Source organism: Dreissena polymorpha, chromosome 6 (genome assembly GCF_020536995.1).
Source record: "Dreissena polymorpha isolate Duluth1 chromosome 6, UMN_Dpol_1.0, whole genome shotgun sequence".
In the NCBI taxonomy this organism is placed as follows: domain Eukaryota; kingdom Metazoa; phylum Mollusca; class Bivalvia; order Myida; family Dreissenidae; genus Dreissena; species Dreissena polymorpha.
Genome location: NC_068360.1, coordinates 56892057 through 56915658, shown reverse-complemented (window position 1 = coordinate 56915658; position 23602 = coordinate 56892057). Strand labels below are relative to the sequence as shown.

At 35.3% G+C, this 23602-nt stretch overlaps 2 protein-coding genes across 3 annotated transcripts in view; one reads left to right on the top strand and one right to left on the bottom strand.

The window, feature by feature from the left end:
* LOC127833488 (aldehyde dehydrogenase, mitochondrial-like) overlaps nucleotides 1-23602 on the bottom strand; it is a 315090-nt gene that overhangs the window by 77030 nt on the left and 214458 nt on the right. The window lies entirely within an intron of this gene.
* Nucleotides 1-23602, top strand: part of LOC127833498 (inositol 1,4,5-trisphosphate receptor type 2-like) — a 183782-nt gene that overhangs the window by 146810 nt on the left and 13370 nt on the right. The window contains exons 51-62 of the mRNA XM_052358786.1: nucleotides 3080-3229; nucleotides 4677-4778; nucleotides 6478-6576; nucleotides 7004-7039; nucleotides 8957-9025; nucleotides 12407-12430; nucleotides 15319-15427; nucleotides 16581-16699; nucleotides 17340-17509; nucleotides 18553-18645; nucleotides 20479-20631; nucleotides 22782-22887. Of these exons, the coding sequence (XP_052214746.1) occupies nucleotides 3080-3229; nucleotides 4677-4778; nucleotides 6478-6576; nucleotides 7004-7039; nucleotides 8957-9025; nucleotides 12407-12430; nucleotides 15319-15427; nucleotides 16581-16699; nucleotides 17340-17509; nucleotides 18553-18645; nucleotides 20479-20631; nucleotides 22782-22887 (1230 nt within the window). The remainder of the gene's footprint in view (nucleotides 1-3079; nucleotides 3230-4676; nucleotides 4779-6477; nucleotides 6577-7003; nucleotides 7040-8956; nucleotides 9026-12406; nucleotides 12431-15318; nucleotides 15428-16580; nucleotides 16700-17339; nucleotides 17510-18552; nucleotides 18646-20478; nucleotides 20632-22781; nucleotides 22888-23602) is intronic.

Here is a 23602-nt window from a genome sequence, read left to right as displayed (position 1 = left end):
ACATGCTGGACTACAGGTATGGGTATCATGTTTGATAATCAACATGCTGGACTACAGATAAGGGACTCCTGTATGATAATCAATATGCTGGCCTACAGATAAGGGACTCATGTGTGATAATTAACATGCTGGACTACAAATAAGGGACTCTTGTGTGATAATCAACATGCTGGACTACAGGTATGGGTCTCTTGTGTGATAATCAACATGCTGGACTACATGTATGGGTCTCTTGTGTGATAATCAACATGCTGAACTACAGGTATGGGACTCGTGTGTGATCATCAACATGCTGGACTGCAGTTATATGGGGCTTGTGTGTGACCATCAACATGCTGGACTTCAGGTATTGGTCCTTTGTGTGATAATCAACATGCTGGACTTCAGGTATGGGTCGAATGTGTGATAATATACATGCTGGACTACAGGTATGGGACTCATGTGTGCCAATATACATGCTGGACTACAGGTATGGGTCTCATGTGTGATAATCAACATGCTGGACTACATGTATGGGTCTCATGTGTGATAATCAACATGCTGGACTGCAGGTATGGGGCTTGTGTGTGATAATCAACATGCTGGATTACAGGTATTGGTCCTTTGTGTGATAATCAACATGCTTGACTACATGTATGGGTCTCATGTGTGATAATAAACATGCTGGACTACAGGTATGATACTCATGTGTGACAATCAACATGCTGGACTACAGGTATGGGTCTCATGTGTGACAATCAACATGCTGGACTTCAGGTATGGGTCTCATGTGTGATAATCAACATGCTGGACTACAGGTTTAGGACTCATGTGTGACAATCAACATGCTGGACTACAGGTATGGGTCTCATGTGTGATAATCAACATGCTGGACTGCAGGTATGGGGCTTGTGTGTGATAACCGACATGCTGGACTACAGGTATTGGTCTTTTGTGTGATAATCAACATGCTGGACTACATGTATGGGTCTCATGTGTGATAATAAACATGCTGGACTACAGGTATGGGACTCTTGTGTGACATTCAACATGCTGGACTACAGGTATGGGTCTCATGTGTGACAATCAACATGCTGGAGTACAGATATGGGTCTCATGTGTGATAATCAACATGCTGGACTAAAGGTATGGGTCTCATGTGTGATAATCAATATGCTGGACTGCAGGTATGTGGCTTGTGTGTGATAATCAACATGCTGGACTACAGGTATTGGTCCTTTGTGTGACAATCAACATCCTGGACTACAGGTATGGGTCTCATGTGTGATAATAAACATGCTGGACTACAGGTTTGGGACTCATGTGTGACAATCAACATGCTGGACTACAGGTATGGGTCTCATGTGTGATAGTCAACATTCTGGAATGCAGGTATGGGGCTTGTGTGTGATAATCAACATGCTGGAATACAGGTATGGGACTCAAGTGTGATAATCAACATGCTGGAATACAAGTATGGGACTTGTGTGTGATAATCAACATGCTGGACAACAGGTATGGGACTCGTTTTTGATAATCAACATGCTGGTTTACAGGTATGGGACTCGTTTGTTACAATCAACATGCAGGACTACAGGTATGGGACTAATGTGTGACAATCAACATGCTGGACTACAGGTATGGGTCTCATGTGTGATAATCAACATGCAGGACTACAAATATGGGGCTCATGTGTGACAATCAAACTATTGCTTTCATACTTGCAACACTCACTATTATTTATGATCAGTTTTGATTCAGACTTTGACAAAACAACACGTACCTGACATACTTATGATACCACAATGGACTCCACCCAAACCATCCCCCATGCCCCACCCCAGAATCCCCCCCCCCCAAATTTCTTTTTGTTTTTTTCCCCTTTTTTTCTTATTTTTGAAAGATCATCTAATAAATGACCACACCCCCACATTATACCCCCTCTCCACCCCATCCCACCCCACCCCGCCGGAATCGAATGTTTTTTTCTTTTTGGAAACAAGGTAAAAAAATACACAAATATTTATTTATTTTATTTTTGAAGGACTGTCCAACCATCTCACCTAAGCTATTGCTATCAAACTTGAAATAAAATCTTATTTAAAATTAGTTTGTTTTATATCTTTACAAATGTTCAATAGATTGTGGAAAATATACCTGAACTCAGAATCGTCTATAAAGTACAACTTCTTTAAAAAAAAAGAAGCTATCAATATGTTTCAATTATGGTCCTGTTCCACTTAGAATATGATTATAATACCTTGACCTTATTGAATATGAACAATTTTCCCATGATGACTATCAAGTAATTAAATAGTTGAGCACACTATCTTCTGACAGCTCTTGTTTGCTTAACCCTTTCCCCATAAGAAACCAAGTGAAAATGGCTTTTGCAACCAGCAAAAATACAGAACAGCCTACGAGTAACTTGCAGTTGTTCAGGTTTTATGCTGTTTTCTGCTCATCAGTATGTAAGGAATTAAGCATTTGAACTTGAATTTAGTAAGAAAGGTCTTTAATTTTTAACTTTCTAAGGGACTACAAATGTGTCAAAATACGTATATAAGTGGTAAAGGGTTTACTCAGAAGATGAGACTTGAGTATCCACTCAGCTGAGTTTTGAGAATGTCAGACAGTTCAAGAACAGTCACAAACTTCAGCGATATGAATATGCAAATGTTCCTCCTCAACCTAAGCGTTAAGTCAGACATAAAGCTTTTATGAACACCAAATTGAGAAAGATGGTAAAACTCATCTAAAGAACTGAGCATTCATTTCAAAAATTGAGAAAAAACTCAAAGTTGAGTCAGAATATTGACTTTACCCTCTATCACTTAGATACATATTTTGATGCATTTGTAGTCCCTAAATAAGTTAAATTAAATTAAATGCCTTTCATACTTAATTTAAGTTTAAAAGGCTTCATTTTCAACTCTTGATACTGATGAGGAGCAAACAGCATAAAATTTGAACAGACTGCGAGTTACTAGCAGGCTGTTCTAGTTTTATGCTGTTGGCGCATAACCATTTTTACTTTGCTTCCGATTGGGAAAGGGTTAAGTATGTTTGTCATATTATTCCCTGTTAATATTTCTCGTAGAACTACCTACGAGAGCAGCCTGACAACATCAAGTCTGTGAATCTGGTTGCCGAGACGACCAAGTTCCTGACGATCCTGTACGCCAATATCAGCAGCAGCTCCATCGCACTCATCACACAAGTGTTTGAGACCCTTGTGGAGTTCACATCTGTAAGCATTGTTTCATTATTGTGGTTGAGTTCACAGTTTATTTATATGCATAGTTTCATTATTTTTTTTCTATCCTTATGCATTGTTTTATTATTGTTGGTCTATCTGTACGCAGAGTTTCTTTTTGTGGGTCTATCTGTATGTGTAGGCATTGTTTTATTATCCCCCACCATAGGCGGTGGGATATCGTTTTGGCGTTTTCTGTCCGAAGCCTTTATCGGAAGTGCTTTGGCGGATTTCATTGAAACTTGGTATGAGTAAATATATATGGATAAGAGGATGATGCACGCCAAATGGCATTGTACACCATCTGTTAATAACAGAGTTATGGCCCTTTGTATCTTGAACAAATGCTTTTTAATATAAGCTTAGAGCTTTATCTCCATTAACACATGAGCAAGAGCCATGAAACTTGCCATAGTTGTTCTCATTCATCTGGGGGTGCTTCACATTCAACACCCCAGAATCCTATGGGCTAAGGTCAAGGTCACACATTGAGGTTGAAGGGCGTTGCCCATCCGTCCAGAAGCATATTGGCGGGGGATATCAATTCAATAAATTTGCTTGTTATTGTTGGTCTATGTGTACACATTGTTTTATTATTGTGGGTCTATCTGTACGCATTGTTTTATTATTTTGGGTCTATCCTTATGCATAGTTTTATTATTTTGGGTCTACAGTACAAATAGTTTTATTATTGTGTTTCTATCTGTATGCATAGTTTTGTTATTTTTGGTTTATCCATACGCATAGTTTTATTTTTGTGGTTCTGGCATTGTTTGTTGTGTGATGTCCAGTCCTTAACCTTACCTTTAATGCTTTACCTGTTAAATATGCATTTTGATGCTTTTGAAGTCTTTTAAAAATCAAATTAAATTAATGAGCTTTCTTAGATTTAAGTTTTTTAAGCCTTCACTTCTAACTCTAAGATAATGAAGAGCAGCAAAATACATAAAACCAAAAGAGCCATCAAGTTTCTCTCAGGCTGTTCTGGTTTTATGCTGGTTGCATGTTACCTTTTTCACGTAACTTCTGAGCGGGAAAGGGTCCAACAACATATCTTCAGTTATGGTTTAGCAGATTCCAGTCTGCTGCATATCTAGGTCACAAGGGCAAATAGAAAGATTTGTTAAATTGGAAATTTCTTCACAGAACCTGCAAGACAAGGTATAATATTTGCTATGTGCTCACATTATGACTACCATGCAAGAGGATGAAAGAAAAAGTTGTATGTAGTCTTATTTAGCAATCAAAACATTAAAAGTCTGAACATATTTCAAATTCAAAACCAAGAGCTTTGTTATTTTGAAAACAGAAAGTGTCCACTACAGTAGTTGTTCAAATCATGACCTTTGGTTTAAAGCTTGCCATTATGTAGAATGAACATAATTTTTATATGATTTTTTTTTTAATATTAATATTATTAAAGCATGTTTTGGGTTCTCAGGGTAACCCTGTAAACCAGTCAGTGGTGTTTGACAACAAGATATGCGACTATGTGAACCACATTCTACGTGTTGGATCCTATAAAGACTGTACGGCGGAAGAGGTACACTTGGAAAATGATAAACATATAATGCTATTTTTTAACGCTTTAATGTATCAAAGTAAGGTTGTAGATTAGTTCTTTTTAACAAAATACTTGTAACTTTATTTAGATAAGTTATTTTTATAAGAATACTAGTGCATTTATATGGCCTCACCTAAGCGTGGGATATACAAGTGTGCTTTTCTGTCCAACTTTATGAGGTCTCCCTTAAGTTTGTTGGAGTTATATGTTTGTCCTTCTATCCATCCATCAGATTTTGTGTCATCTTTGTGACTGAAAAGTAACTTGAGCTAAAGGATTTGAAAAAAAAAATATATATATTTAAATAAAAATGTGAACTTGGATTACCTTTTTATGCCCCACTTCGCAGAAGAGGGGGTATATTGTTTTGCACATGTCGGTCGGTCCGTCCGTATGTCCGTCCACCAGATGGTTTCGGGATGATAACTCAAGAACGCTTAGGCCTAGGATCATGAAACTTCATAGGTACATTGATCATGACTAGCAGATGACCCCTATTGATTTTGAGGTCACTAGGTCAAAGGTCAAGGACATGGTGACCCGAAATAGTAAAATGGTGTCCGGATGATAACTCAAGAACGCTTATGCCTAGGATCATGAAACTTCATAGGTACATTGATCATGACTGGCAGATGACCCCCATTGATTTTCAGGTCACTAGGCCAAAGGTCAAGGTCACAGTGACCCGAAATAATAAAATAGTTTCCGGATGATTACTCAAGAACGCTTATGCCTAGGATCATGAAATTGCATAGGTACATGGATCATGACTGGCAGATGACCCCTATTGATTTTCAGGTCACTAGGTCAAAGGTCAAGGTCACGGTGACCCGAAATAGTAAAATGGTTTGTTTATGATTACTCAATAATGCATATGCCTAGGATCATGGAACTTAATTGGTACATTGATCATGACTCGCAGATGACCCCTATTGATTTTCAAGTCACTAGGTCAAAGGTCAAGGTGACCCTAAATAGTAAAATGGTTTCTGGATGATAACTCAAGAACGCTTATGCCTAGGATCATGAAACTTCATAGGTACATTGATCATGACTCGAAGATGACCCCTATTGATTTTCAGGTCACTAGGTCAAATGTCAAGGTCACGGTGACTCAACTTAGAAAAATGGTTTCCAGATGATAACTCAAGAACGCTTACGCCTAGGATCATGAAACTTCATAGGTACATTGATCATGACTAGCAGATGACCCCTATTGACTTTCAGATCACTAGGTCAAAGGTCAAGGTCATGGTGACTTGACACAGTAAAATGGTTTCCAGATGATAACTCAAGAAAGCTTACGCCTATGATCATGAAACTTCATAGGTAGTACCATTGATCATGACTCGCAGATGACTGCTATTGATTTTCAGGTCACTAGGTCAAAGGTGAAGGTCACAGTGCCAAAAAATGTATTCACACAATGGCTGCCACTACAACTGACAGCCCATATGGGGGGCATGCATGTTTTACTAACAGTCCTTGTTTGTTTTACTTTGGCACCTGGGTATATTGGTGCATTTTTGTGTCAACCAGCTGATTAATATGGGTTTATTCCTGTTCTATGCATGTTTAGTTTCATGTGTTTGCAATATATGCCATATGTTTTCATTTTCTTGATGTAAGTTAAATCATAATTTTCTTGAATCAATATTTCAAATTTTCTCAAATTTAGGTATTCTCACTGAAGAGAGCAATTGGGATTTTAGTGAGGTGTTTGACTGAGGAGAACACACAAGGTCTTGATGAAGAACAACAATCAAGTTTGCCAAAGGTAATCGATTAAGTTACTGTGTTCAAATCAAGCACAACCGCACTTTACCCTGGAAAATAGGATTACTTTGACTTTGTATTGTGTGTTATAGTTCTAAAAAATTAGCCTTATATTTATTTTTCAAAACTATTATACACTGTAAATTCAATATTCAACACAGAATCAAATAAAACGATGATGGTTCTTGGCTCATCTTTATTCCAACATTCCATTTCTGGCTCAATGTTTTCAGAAAATTTAATGATGGCCTGCCTATCGACCTAATTTATGTTTTGCTCTGTTAAAAGCAACTATATGTATGATGATGTTAATTTGTTGTATTTTCCCATTTGAAGTTGTCAGGTATGATGATGTTAATTTGTTGTATTTTCCCATTTGAAGTTGTCAGGTATGATGATGTTAATTGGTTGTATTTTCCCAATTTAAGTTTGGGGAGTATGCACGACTTAAAGACGGTGCAAAGGTATAGATATTAGTGTTTTAACACCTATACAGAGTTTGAGTTTGCTTGCTTAATCCTTTGTTATAATCTTTGTTTGAGATGTAAGCTGCTAGCATTTACACATGTTTTCTAATTTCACCACCATGTTGTTGTTTTTAGTTGGTTGCGTTAGCGGCTGACTAAATTTACAGAGTATGTTTTGCAAATCACTATGTGCTTAGCTTGCTTAGCTACGCTAAGGATAGTAACTCACTTTGCTAGGAACGATTACTGCTGCCTTTCTGCACTGCAGACGATAAATGCTTAAACTTAAGTGCCTTCAGCGCTTTGATTTTAAATTGCTAACTGGTTTCACAACTTGACAATGCCCTATAACATGTCTTATTGTGTGGGAGATTGCATTTGAATGTGTCCGTTGTAGCAAAAAACTGAAAATCTTTTTATCATCTTGACATTTAGAAGTAATTAAAGTTAAAGTGTGAGAGGCTTTTGCTGATGTTGTTGTTAACTTTGTTGTTAAACTGTCAACCTTGTTTGGATAAATTCTTTTGTAAATAACAATTCGGATATTAATATATTAGCCATTGACTTGTCATCAAGATACCAGATGAAAGATATGTTCAGTAAATTCACCAATACCACAAAACACTGGATCATCCTAACGTTAACAACAATTACAGTATTTACGTCATCATTCTAACTATTTAATAAACCTTCAAAATACATTAGATCTGATGTGTTGAACCACCCTTATTAGGCTGTTGATTCTGAAAATTACCTCCCTTGTTCAAATATATGCAATTTGCAACAAGAAAGTTAAAAAACATATGATATCTATATCGTTTAGAATAAATTCTTGTAAAATTAAGATTTATGAAGCATCAAAATCATTGAATAATAAGTTGTGCCATTGCAAATTTGACTTCAGCTTTTTGTCTTTAATGTTTTGCCAAGCATTTCTCTTGGCTGTTCCATTAAATGAAATGGGATAATTTTTTAAAAGCTTTTATTGGGTCAAAATCGTTTTCATGTCAATCCGTAAGTAAATCATTATGCAAGAAAATTTAAATCTTTGCCCAAATTTAAACTGCTGTTAAAATGTATTTGTCATGAAGCTAGTTTAACAAAGACAAAAAATTATATTTATCAAGGTTTGCTGATGAAATTCTTCCCCATTATATTCAAAATGTAATGGTGTATAAATTAATCTACTATATTCAAAATATAAAGTTGAGTTAATTGACCCACTGAATTCCAAAATACATGTATAATGGTGCGTTATATAACATCCCATATTGCAGATAAAATAGTGAGTTATTCAATCCAGATATATTTCTTAATAAAATGTTGAGCAATTTACCACTATATTAAAAATATATTTGTTTTAGTTATTTGAACTTATACATTGTATATTCCAATATAATGTTGAGTTATTTGACCCAATATATTTTCAAATATAATGTTGAGTTATTTGACCCAATATATTCCAAATATAATGGTGAGTTATTCAACTGAAGTATACTGGTGAATTATTAAACCTGCTATATTCCATACATAATGATGAGTTATTTAACCCACTACATATTCTTAATATAATGGTGAGTTATTTCACACCAAACTTTTATTTGAGCCTAAGTCTGGGAAAACAGGGATAAGTGCATGTGTATAATGTTTCGTCAAAGATTAGTGGGCCGGTCGGCACAACCACAGACTAATCAGGGTAAACACTTTCCTCTTTGATGGTATTTTTTGTTTAAATAAATTTTCTTCATAGCAAAAATCCAGTTCAGGCATAAATTGTTGTCCCTGATAAGCTGTGCAGATTGCACAAGCTAATCCAGGACAACACTTTATGCACATGCATTAGGCCCCATTTCCCCATATTGTAGCTTATTAATTGCATATTAATCTCTATGTTGCGATGTTTTCTGGTTTTAGGAGGTGATGGAGTATTTAGACATTGATGTCCTTGTCACCACAATGACAGATGCATATAAGGCCTTCATGGTAAGTCTTTCATAACTTCATCATAATGTCTTGAATGATACTGTTCTTTTTACAACAAAAAACCTAAATGAAAGCTTTCAGGGGCACGATTTGTGTGTGCGTATATTTGGAAATGTAGTCTTAGATGCACATGACCAATATATGCATTATTGGTTTATTTAGCCACAATTTCATGAAAGTATGGTGTATATTCAGCTTTTATATGCATTCTTAATTGAGAGCACTGTTATTTGGAAAGTTAAATTTGTATTTTATTTCATCTACTCCATTATTCTGAAAATTACATATATAGTTCATGTTTACAAGAACTAAAAGATACAACAGTACTTATTTTACACACATCATTATTCTGCAATTATAAATAAGATTTTACTGGCACAGATAAATAGATAAATCTAATATTTTCATGTGAACAATCGCCCATGAAAATATTAATGGATCATTATCAAATGTTTTAGACTAAACTTATACACCAATTGGTTTTGTTGATCTTTGTTCTTGTATCAAATGTTATTTTTAATATAAGATGTTTTATATCTAACACATTATACACATAATATATGCAAGCTATAGTTCATAATATGCAATAATTGCTCTAAGAAAATTTTGATATAAAAAATGTCAAAAAATTTAGCAACAAAAATAATGGTGCTCAAAACTTCTGAAACTCTCTAAAATTAGTGCGCTGAGAATCAGATTTGGGTATACAAGGTGTTTAGCGTCAATTGTTTAAAAAAATAATTGCACTCTTGTAAAATAACCACACCGAATAGCAACAAGTACTTTTATATATTTTTTGCTTTAAACTGTTGGATGAAACCAATGTCTATTACCGTTTTAAATAGTTCTTAACCCAATTTACCCAAAAACACAATGTTAAGGATCATTGCCTTAAGGCATTCGTCTGCCAGGTTTTATGACCTTAATCTGGTTGCAAAAACAAATGTAACCAGATGAGGGCAACAGTGCAGAATTCTGGTAAAATAGCGTCATTTCATAAATTTTCAGAAAATTATAAGAGTCAGTATATATAATTATAAACAAAACCTTGTATGTCGGAAAATGTAGAGTTACTAAAAACAATTATAAGGGCTAAAAGTGGCGGTATCCGAAAATTTAGAGTAATTACAGTATATAGTCTTTAAAGCAGCTTAAATAAAAAGACTTCTTTACTATGTTCATGTTAGAGGCCATTTGGAATGCTTGTATAAGGAGATAAAACAAGCAGACTCTTTAATTATTTGATATATGGAAGGTTATTTTGTTTTATGTTAATTTGCTAAATCAAACTTCTCATATGCATGTTGTTCTTATTCAATATCCGACTTATTGCTGATGTTTCTATTTGGCATGTTACTTTAGGAAAGTGTAAGTATTCAATGTGCTTAGTCTCAGACAGTATTGTTTTATTTGTTATGCCCCCTTTCGAAGAAGAGGGGTATATTGTTTTGCACATGTCGGTCGGTCCGTCCACCAGATGGTTTCCGGATGATAACTCAAGAACACTTAGGCCTAGGATCATGAAACTTCATAGGTACATTGATTATGACTCGCAGATGACCCCTATAGATTTTCAGGTCACTAGGTCAATGGTCAAGGTCACATTGACTCGAAATAGTAAAATGGTTTCCAGATGATAACTCAAGAATAATTATGCCTAGGATCATGAAACTTCATACTTACAATGATCATGACTGGCAGATAACCCCTATTGATTTTCAGGTCACTAGGTCAAAGGTCAAGGTCACAGTAACAACAAACGTATTCACACAATGGCTGCCACTACAACTGACAGCCCATATGGGGGGCATGCATGTTTTACAAACAGCCCTTGTTGTTGTTGTTTCTGCCTATGTAATAACATAGAATACTGTAGTGCTGTACATATTATTTTTGGCAAAATAACAGGTGACTAATGACTTTACTAAACTGCTCAAACTTTCCTTATAATCCACATATATTCACAAATATGTATTTCTTTAGATGTAAACTCTTTATACAAACTAAAAAAAAATATTTTATGTTTTTAGACTTTTGGCGTGAGCCAACTGAATTTTGTTGTGGTATTAAGATATTGTGTGATGTAGGCATTAAGGAGAATGATAACTACAGTTACAGTAGATTGATTGTGGCTAATAACGTCTGTAGTTAACTAACCTGAATATTGCGCTTATTGGTATTATTAACGGCGCATTATTAATGCTTTTTGTTTTTTTCCTGCTGACATTTGTAACCTGGCTGATTATGAGAGTCTAAGTTTAGATGACTCTCCCTGTTTAATTAGCCATTCGCTAATTATACATATAATTGGCCCAAAATGGTATTATGTAATTAGTTTCTATCATTAATTTTAAAATAAATGACCTTGTTTAAAGTATTTTTTATTGATCATAAATATATCATTATATATGTGCATGCATTTTTATGCCCCCCTTCAAAGAAGAGGGGGTATATTGTTTTGCTGGTTGTTGGTCGGTCTGTCTGTCAGTCTGTCTGTAGGTAGACAAGTTCATTCAGGATCGATAACTAGTCAATAAAATGACCGATTGGCTTGATACTTCACATGTGCATTGGTCTTGGAAGTAGCTGACCCCCATTGAAATTGGGGTCACTATTTCAAGGTTACTGTCACAAGAAGTGTGAAAATCGTTTCCGATCAATAACTCTTCAACAAATTGACCAATTGGCTTGATTCTTCCCATGTGCATTGGACTAAGATGACCCTTATTGAAATTGGGGTCACTTGTTCATAGCCCTGTTTGGGGGGCATATGTCTCCGACCGTGGAACTCTTGTTAATATAATTATATAGCCAGGTAAAATGTGTGTAAGTTTTAGTGGAGTTCATGCAGTTGGGAGGTCAGAGACTAGTAGAGTTTGAGTTTGGAGTTGTTTCTTATAGTTACATGCCTCATGTATGGGGGGGGGGGGGGACAGGCCGACTTAAATGAATTGGCTTTACCCAAAATTTAAGTGTTCTAAGACTCAAAGTGGTCAGATTCTACATTTGCACATGGCAGAGGATTTCCGACAAGCTAGAAAAAGCAGGGTACAAATATGAAACCATAGATTTCGTTAAAGCAATACACATATAACATGTTAAGATTCATTAATGTATTTGTTTAATTAGAAACATGCAATTTCTTTAATTGTCGAAGCAAGTAACCAGGAAGAGGTTAGTTGTTCTTATCCTTACTTCAAATTTTGTATTGAAAAATGTTGTGAGAAATTGATTGAGGTAGGATAATACCCTTGTACAGGAAATATAATTATTAAAAGATTTGTCAGCTACATTAGATAATTTTGTTTTCATTTATGATATAATTTATTGTTCTTGTAGTAGTTGGTTTTTGTAATCATAATATTCTCTTACCATTTATAGGCAAGAGAGATGGATTTTAAGAAGGTATAGAACTGTGGTTGTCTTCCCTAGTTTATATAAATTAGTGCTGTTTTCTCATGAAACCCCTTTCCAAACCTCTAACCAAGACCTGAGCTGGTTTTCACAAAGCTCCTAATGCGTATCTTAATGTAAATGTGCTTAAGTGAAACATAAACATTACAAATTATATGTGAAAACTAACGTTTTCCAATTTTAATGTTATGAAATATATCATTTAGGCATTTGAGCCATATTAACCTGCTAAAACTATTTTACTGTAAGAAGAAAATGATTTTACCATTAAGTTCTTCTTAAGGAGAATTGTGATTACATCCCCTGTTTATTGTTAAGGTTAAAGAAATAATGTTTGATATATCAATGTTTATATTTCAATATGCAATGCCTATTAACTAAACCACATGGGTGTTATACCAGGTGGGTTGTTAGCCAATGGATTAAAAAGACAAAGATTTGATTGTTTATTGACTAGAAATCATTTTTATTCTGTCATGATATGATAACTATTTTTGCAATTGAAGTAAGAAATAATTGAATATTTAAATATGCTTTGTTAAGGCATATTTGACTTATGTTTGAAATAAAAATAAGATAATAACTGAATTTAAGCATTCTGTGCATGGCATGAAATAACACTTATTTATGTGTGCATTGTTCAAAGCAAAATGTTAACTTCGTTAAACAATAAAGAACTTACGTTGATAAATAACCAAAGAAGATCCTGTCATATTAGAATGTTCTAACACTTATGTTTTTAAGCATACAATTAATCAGTTATAATCTTATATTGTTTGCCTTCATCAAATTTAAAACATAGTGCTTGGTGTGTAATGCATGTGTAATTCCAGTTGTGAAATAATTTAATAGCTAGTAACATCACATTTTGTTCTAGAGCAACTCATCAGGCTAATTCCTCAGTTTTCTGCCATATCTTTTTGGGGGATATATTAATTATTTCTCTTGTAGTCGTATAATTATACATTCTTTTTGTGTTTACGGTCTTATGTTCGTATGCATCACATTTATTTGAATCGTATTATACCCCAATTACCATTGGTAATGGGGGCTATATTGGAGTCACTTTGTCTGTTGGTCTGTCTGTCCCGAAAATTTCATCTGATCTTCACCAAACTTAGTCAGAAGTTGTATCTAGATGATGTCTAGGTCAAGTTTGATTATGGGTCATGCCGAGTCAAAAACTAGGTCATGGGGTCACTAAGTGCGTTTTAAACCGAAAGTTTGTCTGGTACATTTGTTCACCATCATGGGACGGTGTGTCATACAAAAGAAGTAAGTGGATATCTCCAAGGTCAAGGTCACACTTGGAGTTTTCTATATTAAAGTGAGCTTGTCCGGGCCATAACTTTGTCATTTATTGTGAGACTTTAAAATCATTTGGCACATTTGTTCACCATCATTGGATGGTGTGTCATGCAAAAGAATTACGTCAATATCTCCAAGGTCAAGGTCACACTTTGAGTTCAAAGGTCAAAAATGGCCATAAATGAGCTTGTCATTCATTGTGAGATTTTAAGATCATTTGTCACATTTTTTCATTATCATTGGACGGTGCATGCAATATCTCCAAGGTCAAGGTCACACTTTGAGTTCGAAGGTCAAACTTGGCCATAAATGAGCTTGTCCGGGCCATAACTATGTCATTCATTGTGAGATTTTTAAATCATTTGGCACATTTGTTTACCATCATTGGACGGTGAGTCATGCGAAAGAATTACATAGATATCTGCAACGTCAAGGTCACACTTTGAGTTCAAAGGTCAAAAATGGCCATATATGATCTTGTCCGGGCCGTAACTTTGTCATTCATTGTGAGATTTTATAATTACTCAGTATATGTGTTCACAATCATTAGACGGTGTGTCATGAGAAAGAATCACGTCGATATCTCCAAGGTCAAGGTCACACGTGGAGTTCAAAGGTAAAAAATGGCCATACATGAGCTTGTCCGGGATATTACTATGTCATTCATTGTGAGATTTTAAAATGACTCTGTACATTAATTTTGTTCACAGTCATTGGACGGCGTGTCATGCAAAAGAATTCAAGAGTTCAAAGGTCAAAATGTCCATAAATGATAATGGCATAATAATTCTAAAAAATGCCATCAATTAGCTTCTCTTGTTTTGTGAAGACAGCATGCAAAATATTCTGTGTCAATGCAGCATGTGGGGGTATATGTCACGTCTGTGACAAAGCTCTAGTTTTAAGCTCACCTGAGTATTAAGTGCTTAAATTAAAAAAAAGTCTAATTTAGTAGTGAGGATTTTTGATCATTGTACTGTCAAGTTACCTTTGCAGTCACATGACATAAAACATTCCATTGCTCATCCATGAAAGCATCGTACCAACATAGAGAGTGTTGTTTAGAAATAAATAAATGACAGCTGATTGTATGATTACTGATATGCTGTTGTATCAACAGAGATAAAACCTTTTAAACATATTATGTCTTTACCCTTTCCCCCAGAAGAAGCAAAGTGAAAATTGCTTTTGCAACCAGCATAAAACCAGAACAGCCTGCAAGTAACTTTGCAATCTGTTCAGGTTTTATGCTGTTTGCTGCTAATCAGAAACTAAGGGTTGGAAATGAAGCTTTTTATACTTAAATTTAGTAAGAAAGGTATTTAATTAAATGTAACTTTCAAAGGAACTACAAATGCGTCAAAATGCATATCTAAGTGGTAAAGGGTTTAATAATATTAATTGGAAAAAAACATGTTCAATAGCAAAATCACTTTCAAGCAACAGTTCTTTGAGTTGTGTGGGTCACTATTCCACCGAATTAAGCATTAAGACAAAACACTCAACATACCGTTCCTTTCATGAGCTAGACCTCCGTGATGTACTTCTGATATGTTAATATGTGTTTGCAGTCCCGAGAGGATGAGGAGCTGGATAACCTGATACATGGTGTAGGCTTCCAGTACTACCACCTGCTGGCCCGTGGCATGGACCTCGACCCGCAGGGCATCACCAGGGAAAGTGAGTATATTATGGTGTGGGGTCTGCTAAACCATTTACCTCTCAGAAGCAAAGTGAAAAGGGCTATGTGCAACCAGCATGTAACCAAAACAGTCTGCGAATATCTCACAGTCTGTTCAGCTTTTATGCTTTTTGCTGCTCATCAGTACCTTTGGATTGATAATTAAGTTGGTTTGATAATTAAGCCTGTTAAACTTGACTCTAGTAAGAAAATATGATAATTTAAGTTCTAAGGGTCTACACATGTGTCAAAGTTCATATCAGAGTGGTAAATGGTTTAAAAATTAAGTTAAATAGTTTTGGTAATCCCTTGGTGAATTAAAAGCTTGGTATTTACCCTGAGTTTGTAAAGTACAACATTGAATATCAATAATACACACTTGTTGAATGAAGTGGATCAAAGATGCACCTACTCTGAACCAATAATTGCTATTGAATACTCCATGCAATATATATATGCTCAATATAACAATCATTATCTTGTGAGAAATTATTTCAGAATTAAAAGGTTTTGTTTCAAAATCAACCACAATTATATATGTTAAGATTTGTAATTAGTTCCAGACCCATACTTACCAACACATTCTTGAACAAAAGAATGAAAAATAGTCTTAAAAATGCTGCCAATGGTGCTTATACCATCAACATCTAGTCCTAAATGAACAATGATATTTTATAGGTGTTAACTTGCACTGTAGACTTTAATATCAAGTAGTGATAGAACATTACAGTTTCAAAAATTGTCTCTACTGTTATATCATAGTCTAAGAATCGGTTGGTGAATACGGACCCTGGTACACCCATTTTTATTTTAATAGATTATTTTGAATAGTTCATTCAAGATTTTACTAAAAAAAAACATCTTACCAAAAGTCCTGAATTCAAAATTGATGAATGGTCTGATGACCTTCAGTTGAGTAAATGTCAATTACAAATGACACTTTGAGAAAATTTCAATAGATATGAGGCTTTTGAAATAATTTAATTTAAATATTATTATTTTTTATTTGATTAATGTCTGTGTATTTATAATGTCAGTGTGGCTAATTTTCAAATTATATAATTATTTTAACCCCCCCTCCCCCCCCCCCCTGCCCAATGTAAATATTCTTAAGACAATTGCTACAATGTTGTATTTTCACACATTTTCCAGAGTTACTCAAGACTGAGGAGTCAAGACTCGCCTTTGAGTTCTATGAGAGTCATACGCTGTCCATTGAGATTGTCAAGGACGATGTCCTTCAGAAAATGTACTTCAGGGTCAAGGACAAGGTAGGTTGGTTAGTGTACTATCGACAAGGAAAAGGTATGATATGTGCAAAGTATTGTTTTCAGGGATAAGGTGTTTGTTGTCAAGGACAACATATGGTGGTTGTGTTATAGTACCTTCAAAAAACCAAGAACTGATGGTTGTTCTCTTTTATTGTCAAGGACAAGTTTTGATGGTTTCACTGTTATATGATTGCCAAAAATTGTATGCTTTTTTTTAGGAAAAACAAACCTGTTGGATGTTATGTTTAAGATAATTATTGTTGTTATTCACCTGAAGTATAAAAGTTGTTGTTTCTCTTATAAATATTTGATTTATACATGATGGAGACACGTTATAAAGGTGTCTTGCGATTAACATTTGTGCATACTGAGAGAAAGTTTAGTATTCAATTTAGAATATGAAAGAGTAAAAATAGTCTTTCTGCAAATCCTGGCTTAAAGGATAGGATTCGAGAGTAAAGCTGTGTATCAGTAAAGCTGTCACATCAGTAAACAAACTTTCCCCTAGTCTGAATATACAATCTTGTGATCACTTTTTTTTATTGCCTTATGTCTTTTTATGTTTCCATAATAATCAATTAATTTTTTTCTACTGTGTAACTTACGAGTCTTATAAGATATCTACTTCTTGCGATTCCAGAATGTTCTGCGTGAAGAGGTCAAGGAGAAGTTCAAATATGAGGTGGATCGATCCTCGCCTAGCAACAAGATCCGTGGCTTCATAGACTGGTCCAGTGACATCATTAAGGATATCAAGTACCAGCGGCGTGTCCACGCAAATCCTATTGGGCGTCTGCTCATCAATTTGTGGTATGTAACCCATCAATCTGTGATATGTAACCAATTAATATGTTGTATCTAACCAATTGATATGTTGTATGTAACCCATCAATCGGTGGTATGTAACCCATCAATATGTGGTAAACAACAGGGCTCCAGTGTTGCAAAGTCTCTTCATATCCCGTCATCAGTCGTGTGTTTTCTGAATTAAACCCAGCTTTGTAAAAGACAGTATTGTACCATCTTGCAAGCAGGAGGTGATGGTGTGAACCCCAATGCCGAACCCTTCTTAACTCAAAACAAATATAGTGTTTTTTATATTCTATTCAGTTGTATATTTATATAAACCCATCGGCCCCATTGTTACAATTAATGGTTAAAGCTTACAATATAGGGACAACTGATTTACAAACATGCATAGCATTGAGAATCTATGACAAATTTATCACTATCCAAAATAAGCAAAATGTTTTAACTAGTTCAACAAAATAATATGAGCCTTTGCTATAAAAATGATCCCGGTATAGAATGAAAAATGTGTTTGTAAATTGTTAATAAACAAAATTTATTTAATTATTTTTTTTTAATAACTTCGTGTTCGAATTCTGAATTATCCTAGTGTTTTTTTTAGATTTCAAGTTAATTGATTATAAATCTTGAAGTAATTAAAGGATCAATGGGTTCTTTCCAAAAAGGTTTTCAAGGAGTGGTGTTTCCATAACTTGAGATTCTGTAAAAATAAGGGCAATAAAGCTAACCCTTGGTCTTTTCAAAGTCCCAGTTATCCTATTTTGAATTTTTTTATCCTTGGTCTGAGAAAACAGGGTCTAATGCATGTGCTTAAATTGTCATCCCAGATTAGCCTGTGCAGTCCTTACAGGCTAAACAGGGTGGACACTTCCCTCTTTTTCTGAATTTTTCATTTGAAGGAAGTCTCATTTTAAAGAAATTCAAGTTAAGGCGGAAAGTGTCATCCTTGAGTAGCCTGTATGGACTGCATTAAGCCTGTTTTAGCAGAACAATGCTCAATTGATATAGACGTGTAATTGACCTCTGTTTGCAACTTATTCCAGGAACCCCTTGAACTACCTGATGATGCTGATAACCTTGGCCATAACTGTTGTAGTCATGGTAACCTGGGATGGCAACATCGAAGATCAACCCAGGTATGAGTCCTCAGTAACAGTTAAATTTACTTTTAAATTAAACCAATTAATTATTGCTTTCAGAAACTTTTTAAACACTTTTGTGGAGTAAAGATTGGAAATGTAAAGTTTTGTCTTCTAAATATTGGTAGTCAGCTTAAGCCTGTATAAATATTTCTGCAATGGTTGGCGTCATAGTAACTTACTTTCCATGAAACTTAGTAAACAGTATGCAACATGAAACTCATGCAACATATTTAACAGTCAAAAAATAGAAATAGGACTTTAAGTGTCAAATCATTATGTTGATCCACATAAGAATTATCTGAAAAACATGAAAGTGAAAACACATGAATAATAAGACATTTTTAATCATTTCTTTTAAAATTTTATAGAAATATTTCATGTTCTTTTTTTTCAAAATTTTTGTGAAGTCAATGACCAAAACATGCATAGTATATATAAAATTAAACTTGACAAAACTTCTGTGTTTGAACCATGAAATTTATCTAATTAAATTGTATTTTTATGCCCCTGAACCAGTGGTTCTGGGGGCATATTAAAATTGCAATGTCCGTTAGTCCGTCCGTCCAGATTAGTTTCCGCTCAATAAGTCAAGCAATTGTCATCAGATCTTCTCCAAACTTTATGAAAATGTGTAAGGCAATTAAATGTCACGTTTGATAATTGGCCAAATTGACCCAGACACTCCTGAGTAACGGCCCTTGAATCATCGTAAAATTGTTTTTTTCTCTTGTTTCCGCTCAATAACTCAAGCAAATATCATAGGATCTTCCCCACACTTCACGAAAATGTGTAAGGCAATAACATCTAGGTCAAGTTCGAAAATCAGCCTTATTGACCTAGACACTCCTGAGTTACGGCCCTTGAGTCATCGTAAAATTGGGAGTTTTCTTGTTTCTGCTCAATAACTCAAGCAAATATCATAGGATCTTCGCCACACATCATGAAAATGTGTAAGGCATTATCATCAAAGTCAAGTTTGATAATTGTCCAAATTTACCCAGACACTCCTGAGTTACAACCCTTGAATCATCGAAAAATTGTGTTTTTTTCTCGTTTTCGCTTAATAACTCCAGCAATTGTAATTGTATCTTTACAATACTTCATGAAAATGTGAAAGGCAATAACATCTAGGTCAAGTTTGATAATCAGCGAAATTGACCCAGACACTTTTGAGTTACGGCCCTTGAGTCATCGAAACATTGCTTTTTTTCTCGTTTCCGCTCAATAACTAGATCAAATGTCATAGGATCTTCGCCACACTTCATGAAATTGTGTAAGGTCATAAGATCTAGGTCAAGTTTTATAATCAGCCAAATTGACCAAGACACTCCTTTGTTACGATCCTTGAATCATCGAAAAATTGAGTTTGTTATCATGTCCGCTCAATAACTCAAGCAATTGTCATCGGATCTTCACCAAACTTTATAAAAATGTGTAAGGCAATGAAATCTAGCTTAAGTATGATAATCAGCAAAATTTGACCAGGCACTGAGTAACGATCCTTGAATCATCAAATAATTGAATTTCCGCTCAAGTACTTAAGTAATTGTCGTCGAATCGTCACCAAACGTCATGAAAATGTGCGTGCCAATACGATCCATGTCAGGTTACATAATCAGCCAAATTGACCCCGGGTCTTCGTTTAGGTTTCAAAATCTGCGTTTAGGTTTCGAAAAAGCGTTTTTCAGGGGCATATGTCTTCCGATGGAGACAGCTCTTGTTCACAAATAAAAAAAGTTCTGAATAACATAGACATGATTTAATTGTGTTAAATTTATAAAAATCTGTAAAAAGGAAAAAAATGAGGTGTTACAATGTTTAAATCAGATACAAGCCAGGCTTTCGCTGGATTGGAGGCAAGACAGCCATCTATGTTCTTGGAGGCATACACAACTTCCTGTCGCTGGGTATCTTCATCAGCTACGTGATCTCAAACAGACCCACCTTCCCTTCCTTCACAGACATGTTCAGCATATCCAGGTATACAGAGTAGTCAATAGACAAAACTGGACATTATGAATAGTCCATAGACAGAGCTGGATATTAACAGTAGTTAATAGACAGAGCTGGATTTTATCCGTAGCCCTTTGACAGAGCTGGAAATTTTCAGCAGTTTGTAAACAAAGCTGGACATTATCAGTTGTCCACAGAGAGAGCTTGAAATTATCAGTAGTCCATAGACAGAGCTGGACATTAACAGAAGTCCATAGACAGAGCTGGACATTAACAGTAGTCCATAGACAGAGATGGACATTAACAGAAGTCCATAGACAGAGCTGGACATAATCAGTAGTCCATAGACAGAGCTGGACATAATCAGTAGTCCATAGACAGAGCTGGACATAATCAGTAGTCCATAGACAGAGCTGGACATAATCAGTAGTCCATAGACAGAGCTGGACATAATCAGTAGTCCATAGACAGAGCTGGACATTATCAGTAGTCCATAAACAGATCTGGACATAATCAGTAGTCCATAGACAGAGCTGGACATAATCAGTAGTCCATAGACAGAGCTGGACATAATCAGTAGTCCATAGACAGAGCTGGACATAATCAGTAGTCCATAAACAGAGCTGGACATTATCAGTAGTAGAATATTTATGGTCAGTGAGAAAGTATATTCGCACAGATGGCTACTCAACTCGCTAAATTGAAACCGCCTGTGAAATGAACAAACTTTGATCTTGAAAAAATAAATATATCCATTATTTATTGAATACTAAAAAGTTTAATACAGTGGAACCCCTCTAAACCGGACACCCTCGGGACCGAGAGGAAATTCTGGTTTAGAGAGGATTCCACTTTAGAGGGGACATTGCCTTTTTTACTTTCAGAAGGTCAATTACATAGCCTTATGTGCAAAAAAACACTTTCAGCAAATTTTCATAGTTTATTTATATATAACATTCATTCATTTTGCATCACATAAGAAAAACACGTTGCTTAATCTGTTGATTCGAAAGCAATATCAGTCACAACATAGATCAAACAGTGCACCCTGAAAAACAAACAATTTTATACATGCATGCATGTGTTAGGTGAATTTAGTTCCTTTTCAGACTGAAAAACATGAACGCCGACTTTTTTTGCACGATATCCCTGATCGTCAACTTTCCTATCCGAAATTTCTCTGACAGCATCTTGAGTGTAGGTTTTGGCAACATCTCTGACTTTTTTATCAGTTTGATTTTGTCTTCTAGAGACAATTTCACACGCCATTGCTTAGAAGGAGGTTTGGACAGTCACATTTTTAGACTTAGTTATCTTAATTACCAATTTGAAAATCTCAATGAATATCTAAGTGCTTCAAGAACTCTTCAAATCACTGTTTTATGTGACACTAAATTAGCAATTGTAATAAACAGCACAAAATTAAATAGCATAAAGATTATTAAAATTTAGCACGGCTTCCTATATCAAAACAAAACACACTAAAGAACTGAATGTTTGTTGTCAGTAATTATAATCAGTATTATCACATCTATTGAGCGATATGTACATCACAGGACAAGTATCTTTAAATTGTTTTGCGATTTTTGCAGTTTGCAAATTTTTCAACCACCTTTATTAATTGCACGCGTCTTAAATCCGCTATTCACAACTTTTTGACACTAGGTCTGAGGTGCAATAAACTGGGCTTGAGCGGTTAAGAGAGGTACAATTACGTATGGAATTACCCAATTTTGATCCAAAGAATGACCGGTATTCGGAATTGAGGGGATTCAAGTCTTGAGGAGATATTTTACGCATGGTTTTATAGGGAAAAAAAATGGACCGGACAATTTGTCCTGTTTAGAGAGGATTCAGGTATAGAGAGGATTCGGTTTTGAGGGTTTCACTGTATAGTTAATTTTAGGGCTGATTTTTAGTTAAGCTTTGCTTTGTGAAACCATGGTTTAATGCATGTACATCACATATAAGCTTATGCCGTCCACACAGGCGTATATCAGGGCAAACACTATCCACGTAAACTTAATATTCACTATGAAGAGATTTCTTTTATATATAAAAAATGCAAATACAAAAAGTAAGTGTACTGCACAGACAAATTTGGGACAACATTTACGCACATGCATTAAGCCTGGTTTTCCCAGACCAACACTCAAATGGTACGGTTTCATTATCAGGGATGATGACTCTTCTGAGGGCGATCCTGACGGAGGCTGGAATGACAAGAAGGGGGAGTCCCATCTGGAAGTGAAGGCATACGGCCTACAGACCATCTACTTTGTGGTAGGTACCTTCCCCAAGGCATGCATTCATCAACCCAATAGTCTTAGATTCAATGAAAGCATCTCAGAGATTTTATAGACATAGGCTGAAAATGGTTCCTTTAGCATTTACATATTGTTCTAAACAAAGAAATATATGATTATAGATGAAAACTAGCATGCTACACTTGGCACTAAGGTAGAACATTTGTGTTTTTTAGGATATAAATAATCTTAATTTTTAAAAAACAACTTATTGTTTTCATGACAGTAGATGCATTTTTGCAATTGCATTAAAGCATACATGCCATACGTCCCGGATTGTCCGGGACAGTCCCAGAAATGAAGAACTTGTCCCGCTGTCCCGGAAATCTGTCAAATGTCCCAGAATTTACAAAATCCATATATACATGTACCTGATCTTAGGCTTAACTGCACCTCGAATCTGTGTATATCTGCAGCGTCTCCATGACAATGCCTACCCGAATAGTCAGACTACGCTATGTGTCAAAATCAATCAATAAACAGGGGTCCTGTTATCACATTGATTGTCTCACGTTCGCGGTCAAACCGAAAAGGCAGCATTGTTTAATGTGGTTGTTAATTGACTTTAATTTACTACGTCATTATTTCCGGCTGCGTAAGGGCAAAGGATAGTTGTTCACACATCTGAAGTCCAACATCGCTGAGTAAAAAATTAAAAGCAGTATGTATTGTGAATTGATTTGAGTTGACTA